The sequence below is a fragment of the Cajanus cajan genome, chromosome 11 (assembly GCF_000230855.2).
Source record: "Cajanus cajan strain Asha chromosome 11, NIPB_CcT2T_4, whole genome shotgun sequence".
Lineage (NCBI taxonomy): Eukaryota > Viridiplantae > Streptophyta > Magnoliopsida > Fabales > Fabaceae > Cajanus > Cajanus cajan.
In genome coordinates this window covers 43,393,119-43,400,525 of record NC_138527.1, presented here as the reverse complement: position 1 = coordinate 43,400,525, position 7,407 = coordinate 43,393,119, and the positions used below count along the sequence as shown (strand labels likewise).

Genomic DNA, 7,407 nt, shown 5'->3' with positions numbered 1-7,407 from the left:
TAACTTTGCCAGAATGAAAAGATCCTGTATACGCTCGTCTTGTTATGGACCAAATGAAAATGAAGGATCGATATCCCTCCGCTTCTTCAATGCTGACTTTGGAGGAGTTAAACAATGTTTATGGATTTCTTACAAAATTTAACAATTTTGGGATTAAATTACTAGTGGCTCTAGTTGGGAATCTTCCGAGTGTAACTCCACTCTTTTCGTATCATGCATAGATTCCTTGGTTTTGATGGCACAGTTACTTATGCTGAATTGTTATTCATTTGGGCTATGTTGGAACAAAGGATTGATCGTTATGATAAGCTTGACACTGCAACTTATCTTCCTATTATGTTTCAAATTCTGGAGATATTGTTCTTGGAGGTCTTGGAGATATTATATTTTTCACACCTGAGTTCGATTGAAAATTCAACCGTTAGTGCCTTGAATCATTTTTTTTTATATCCCTCCGTTTTTTTTTTTAACGTTTTAATGTTGGAAGATGTCGTTTAGGATTCTAACCAAGGCAGCCCAGTGAAAAAGAAAGGAACAAGGTCAAAAAACAACCCTAACACACAACTTGGGCTACAAGATAGTGCCAGCCCAACAACAACAAAATTATTCAAAATAATTAACTAACATTTATTCAATTCAATAAATATAATTTTTACACTTCAAAAATATATTTTATTTTATTTTATTTTATTTATTATTTTTTATGTTAATAATATTACTTGAAATTATATTCAAGTCAACAAAAATAAATTGAATTGATTTTATAAAACATTCCCCAAAATTTAAAGTGCTCAAAACGTCATTTCTATAAGATTGCGTGAACGATATATGTGGTATACATAAAAAAAAATATTATAGACCTCGTGTTCATTACTTTAACAATTATTTATTTCCGGACCTTATCAAAATATATGTATCCCAGACCTCATTAATTAAAAAAATAAAATAAAATGGAGCCACGTCAATACCACATAATACTTTTGATTTTAAATCCACAAAAATCACTGGAGTACAGAAGGAATACTATATTTCAGTACTAGGAATGACAGCGGTATTTGATAGGTGCAAATGTCAATATTTTCGAGTTCTTATTTTATACTTTATCATTATATATATTTGATAGGCGTAAAATTTGTATTCACATTTTTATTTGTGTTGAATATCAAGTATATTTATATTCATCTTTTATTTTTTTTAATTAATTTAACATTTTAAAAAATCTAACATAAAATAGTAATTTAAAAGTTACATTTTAAATTTTATATGACATAAATTTAAAATAAAGTTAAAATTATATATATATCTAAAAAATTCTAGAAAATAAATTAAGGAGGGTGTACCTTTATAAATTTTTAAAAATTTAAAGAGAGAACAGTATATAACAGATAAATATATTTTTATTATTATTATTGTCTCTATACTCAATTTCACAAGAGCTCGATTTTAATTATTGTTTCGTAAGTATACTTATGTTTTTTAATTGATTGGATCAAATATCTTGTTCACACTCCGTACTCGTTTACGTAAGCTTCTGAATTGTTTATTTTAATTTTATATATATGTGCATCCCACACATTTTATCCATTTGTAATGTGTTGCATTTATGTAATGAGTGTGCTGTATTTGGATTCGACTAACATCTATAACCAAAATATTAATAATAATTGACGTCTTAATGTGTCACATCAAACAGCGTATGGTATGGCCTGCCATATGAAAGTCAAATAAGTAATTATCTGTAATTATTTGCAGTAAATATACACTTTTATTTTCTTAAAAGAGAAAACATATATACTTCAACTTTTATGAAATATATATTAATTTTAACTCCTAAATATTGTTTATCTTTTTATTTTTTTCTTGTCATATGTAGAATACTTTAATCATGCAACAAACTAAGCATGTTTTATCTTAGGATTAGATAAATTAATTTTAATAAAGTTAACTAATTTAGACCTATTTTACACCCTTTTGAAATGTGAAATATCATTTATATATAAAGGAGAATAAACTATCTTTGAATGTTTTTACGAGAGCTTATAGAAGTTTGTTTAAATTCTTAACTATTTTAATTTATATTTATTTTAAATTAAATTTTAACATTTTTAGAATAAACTATCAATAATTAAAAGTATTATTTTTGTGACAATATTAAAAATAATTTTATGGTTCAATATATTTATTAAAAATATAAAATATAATTAATATATTCAAAATATTTGTTTATATAAATTTAAATCTAATGTAACATAATATATATATATATAATATTTATTTATATATAATTATTTATAAATGTTAATTATATGATAAATATTAAACATGTGTAATATATATAATAAATTATTAATTTATTATTTATTCTTTAAATTATGAAATATTAACATTTCATATTAGTGATAAATTACGTGACATTAATATTTTTGCCCCTATTAATAAAACTATATTAATAATTTATATTTTGATTATTTTTATTAATAATATTAGCGACAAAATAAAAATTGACAAGTCACAAATAATATTATTAAAAAAATTAAAAAGGGATAAATAATTATATATTCATCACTGATTTTTTTAATCCTTAAAAGCTAAATATTTATTGTACTACCTTTTGAGTCCATATTACCATACCCTCCCCCCACCCTAAATATCAAACTTGGTCGGCCAACAGCTATAAATGTAGGCCAATCCATGGTTAGGTTCATCCACGTATATAGACTATGATATTAACAATAATGTGTTCGCTAAGATTAAAAGAAAAAAAGAAAAGAAAAAAAAAAAAGAAAGAAGGAAGGTAATAAATAGATAAAATCAAGGGAAAAAAAATAAAAATAAGAGTATTCAGTTTTAAAATTGATTATGCGATACCGTTTTCGTTTATTTTGTACACTGTAATTAATTAAGCAGTATTTAAACCAAATAATTTTTACAATCAACATGGTAACTGTTTATTTCCAGTTATTTTTATGAAGAAAAATTTAAGAAGTATAGGATTGATATTTCAAACATACTTAACTTTTCATTTCTTATTTATTCCTTCCTATTCGCGGAGTCTCTTGCAAAGTGCCACTTCTTTCATTCTTTTTTTCTCCCAAAGAATGAGATATGTGAGATGGGATACAATGATGAATGAAGGTGTAGTGGTTAGGATAAGTACTTAATAAATAAGAATGCTATTACTTGCAGCCATCACACCTATCTATTGCCGCCCCCTATCAACATGTTGCCAGATAACTCCACAAATGCAAGCTTTGTTTCACTCCAATCAAGTTAATAAAACTAGGTTATATATTTATTATAAAAAAAAACACTCATTTACCCATAAAATTAATAAAAAAAAATGTTTTTTAGTTTAAAATTATAACATCTTTACATGCATATAAATTATGACATGTCAAGAAAAGGAAATACGGAAAACTATATATAATTATAACAGTGTTTATAAATATAATAGACCAACCTATTTAATATGTAATATTATATATATATATATATATATATATATATATATATATATATATATATTAATTTTACAATTAATATTTCTCTTTAAGTGACTATTTTTACTTTTTTATTCTTTTTAGTTTAATTTTTTTATTGTGGGTTTTGGTTTGGTCTCTCACTTGCTCTTGTATTTCACTTTTTTTTTTAGTAATAGTTATTGTGATGTGTAATATATGATTGTTGTGTGGCAGAGTGCATCCTCCCTCACATAATGATATTATAACACATCTACCTTATTTTAAAAAAATATTTATCTTTAATATATAATCATTAATAGTAATACTTTTATACTTATGTGTATTGAGCTACTTAGATTTAATTATAGGTTAATGTAATGTAAATAGTCTTTTAGATCAAGTTTAAAAAAATAAAAATAAAAAAGACACGAAATATACTCATATTTAGTAGTTATATTGTAAGTTTTGGCCCACACAAGTATAGTCTTTCTTCAAATTTCTTTATAGACATTATTTATACAACATCTCAAATTTGATAATAAAAACTAATTTATATTTATAAAATATGATTTTTACTGGCTAAACTTTATTTTAATATATATGAGAGAGTTTATCCTAGAAGTACAAAGTTGACTCCTCAGAACAAATTTCATAATCATTAAATAAATAAATAAAAACAGTTAATCTATCCTAATTTGACTTCACCCCTAAAAAGTAAGGTGCAAATTGGTCAAAATTATCTTTATTTTTATCTTTAACCAACCTAATTTTATTATTTGGTCATTCATTACACAAACTTGATTTAATAAAGATCTAAAATACATGGAACAATAGAATCGGTCTAATTTTTCAACATAACATATCAATATCAATCTTATATATAATTAGATCATACAATAAAATAAATTTAAAAATTAAATTAAAGTATATTTTAAAATGAACAATATAAGTATAATTACAATTCAGTGAGAAAGATTAGTGCTCGTGTTCCGCGGATACTCTTTGATAATTAAAAAATATATTTAATGTATTTTTTCTTTCTCCTTGATCAAATAAGTAAAGTTTTTTTTTTTTAATTTCTTTACCGCTCTTTTGACTTGTTTTCGTCTCAATACTAAAATACATAAACAAAGTTCAACCATGAAAAGTAAAAGATTCGTTGTGGTGTAAGTCTTTAATTAATACTAGTTATTGTCTAATAAAAGCCAAATTGAAAAAGGTAACTAATCTAAATAAATTGTTACAAATTCATTATTTTAATTGAACATAAGAAATTTGACACTACGTAACATTGCATGTAATATTAATTAAATTAACTCGAGCATCCACTGTGTAAAGATTTTTAATATTAAAATTTAATTATAAATCATTATTCATAATAAATTTATTAATTTATATAATATTTATTTTAAAAGTCATATTTTATTGTTTTTTTTTATCTAATTGATAAACTAAAATTTGATTCTTAATTTATTTTTGTGAATTATACAATTAACTAGTTTTCTTCTTATTTTACTACAAGAACTCAACTGTAGCGAGTTTTTATATAAGAACTGATTTTATATGTGACAGTCAAGTCATTGCAAGCTATTCTTATTCTAAGAACTTATATGAGAATTCACCGTTTAAAAAAATAAAATAAGGATATTTCTGTCTGCTTTACATTCCCAATCTAGTGATTAAAACGTGCTGTAATCGGAAATGCAACTCCTTCCGTGGCAACACGTCTGATATATACACAATTCGAAAAATATTGTGTTTACTCTCTAAATTGTAAAATATTAATAGAAAGTTTCGAACGCGAATTAATTTTATTTTCTTTTGCTGAGCCTAAACGCAATTCAGAAGAAATATGTTATTGCTCATAATTTTATATATCCCCTAAGAAATAGCCTACGAATCAGCTTAAAAGATTAAGAAGAATATAAATACTTTGTGTTTACTGTTTAGCAAGACATTCTAATATGCCTAACTTATTTGAGTTTTTTCCATGTGTGCCTCATGTCTTTAACATATAATAGTAATTTAATATTTCATAATTTATGATTTCTTTTATATATTTTTTTCTTCATTGACCTATTAATTTATTTAGGGATAAGTTACGCTTATTTAAAATACTTTATATGAAATAAACGTTTTATTAACTTAAGTAGCAAAATCAGACTTTAAAAAAAATAATTGTAAAAAAAACTTAGAACAAAAGTTTAGTCTTAATTCAGTCCAAATATGATTGTCTTTGATAAAAATTACATTTAGTAAAAAAAAAAAACTCGGATTTTCTTTTACGTATTGAATTTTGCAAACAAATTTAATTGAGCCAACTTCTACGTCTAATAGTTATCCATTGTACAAAATAAATAAAAAAATAACAGCTGAAAACTGATTAATTAATTGATTAGCTAGGTTGCTCTCTATATGGAATTAAATTATTTTGAAAAGTGAAAAGTGTACTCTTTTTTTTTTTGTGAGTATAGTGAAAAGCAGAAAAGGTACTTTGAGTGTTTGACATTTCAAAGAAAGTGCCAAGTTGGTAATTAATAATTGGGATATAACTATAATTGGGCAGTCCTTCATTTTGAAGAAACAAGTCTGTGATTTGGGCCAAATGGCCAAGGTTTAGCCTCAGCAACTCACTTCCTCTCCCTGCATGTCCTTTGCACCAGAAACATACACCCTTTGGATGAAATCACTTGTTCTCCACTCTTACGGTTGCACCGTCTATGATTCCAATGGTCTCATCGTTTATCGCGTTGATAACTACGACACAAAGGGTAGAAGAGATGTTAACCTTTTGGATCTGCGAGGCACAGTTCTCTGTACCATACACAAGGTATACGTTTTAATCATGCTGTCCACTTTGTAAATTATTAAATCAGATCATTCAATATGGTTTCAATTAATTAACTTGTAATTTCAACCATATAATTTGCAGAAACTACTTAGTTTTGGACGTTGGGATGTGTATAGATGTAGCGGTTCTAACTCAGAAGCAGGAGAAAAACCTTGGTTTCAAGTTAAAAGATGTTATAAGATGATGACGGGAAAAGTAACGTGCCAGATTACAGTGGAGTGCCAAAAGTACAGCATAGAGAGATCAATCGGTGGCAAAAGGGCATTTCGAATTGTCGACATAGATGGAGACATAGTTGCCGATGTAATAATTCATCTTTTTTAATTTGGTCACGCACGCAACAATTAATAAATTTAATATGATTTTGTATTTTATTTATTTGAATAATATATATGCAGGCAAAGCAAAAGCATTCGTCCTCGGGAGTTGTGCTGGGTAACGATGTTCTAACGTTGGATGTGGAGGGCGGCGTAGATCATGCTCTCATAATGGCTTTTGTCACTGTGTTCGGATTAATCTGCCGCAGAATGTGATTATCTCTTATCTATCTCTATTCTTAGCTCATCCTTTCCACCTGATTATGTATTTCTCATGCTTGCTTTTCTGAATTTTCTCCAATTAATAAACAGTTTTCTAGTCCCTATATTTCACTTTATTTTTTTTATTTTTTTCTTATTGTATATACACACAAGATTGTGATGACCTTCATTCAGGATTATCGTGATGCATGTGGATACATGTATATATTTCTCCTTCCGACAGAGGAAAGAATAATTAATATTCGATCTTTCACATTTTTCCGTGGCTGAATACATGACGTTTTGGTATAGTGTTAACTGTTAATGTTTGGTGTAAAATCACCAAAGGCACTAGGCAGATTACTGGATGAAGATCTTGGCTTACCATTTACTATATATGTTCATTTCATAAAATAATAAAATAATAATAAAGACAAAACTTATATTTCTTTAGGTATTTTTTTGTGTTTTTCTTCGATTAAAATTAAAGTTCTTAATAATTTATTTTAATACAAACTTTTAGTACGTGTATTATTCAAGTGAGACTTCACTTCTTATTAGATAACACAAACAGTAT

The 7,407-nt window shown here is 25.8% G+C and overlaps 1 protein-coding gene across 1 annotated transcript; it reads left to right on the top strand.

Moving 5' to 3' along the window:
• Positions 1-6,016: 6,016 nt before the first annotated feature.
• LOC109801616 (protein LURP-one-related 4) lies at positions 6,017-7,124 on the top strand. The gene is made up of 3 exons (XM_020362727.3): positions 6,017-6,291; positions 6,394-6,615; positions 6,711-7,124. The coding sequence occupies exons 1-3, from the start codon at positions 6,109-6,111 to the stop codon at positions 6,843-6,845; spliced, it is 540 nt and encodes a 179-aa protein (XP_020218316.1). The 5' UTR covers positions 6,017-6,108; the 3' UTR covers positions 6,846-7,124.
• Positions 7,125-7,407: the final 283 nt, after the last annotated feature.

Bases quoted from the DNA above. Each gene is read 5' to 3' on its own strand.
- LOC109801616 (XM_020362727.3), top strand. From the start codon at position 6,109: ATGTCCTTTGCACCAGAAACATACACCCTTTGGATGAAATCACTTGTT. The intron at 6,292-6,393 runs GTATACGTTTTA...TATAATTTGCAG, and splicing joins TTCTCTGTACCATACACAAG to AAACTACTTAGTTTTGGACG. The intron at 6,616-6,710 runs GTAATAATTCAT...ATATATATGCAG, and splicing joins ATGGAGACATAGTTGCCGAT to GCAAAGCAAAAGCATTCGTC.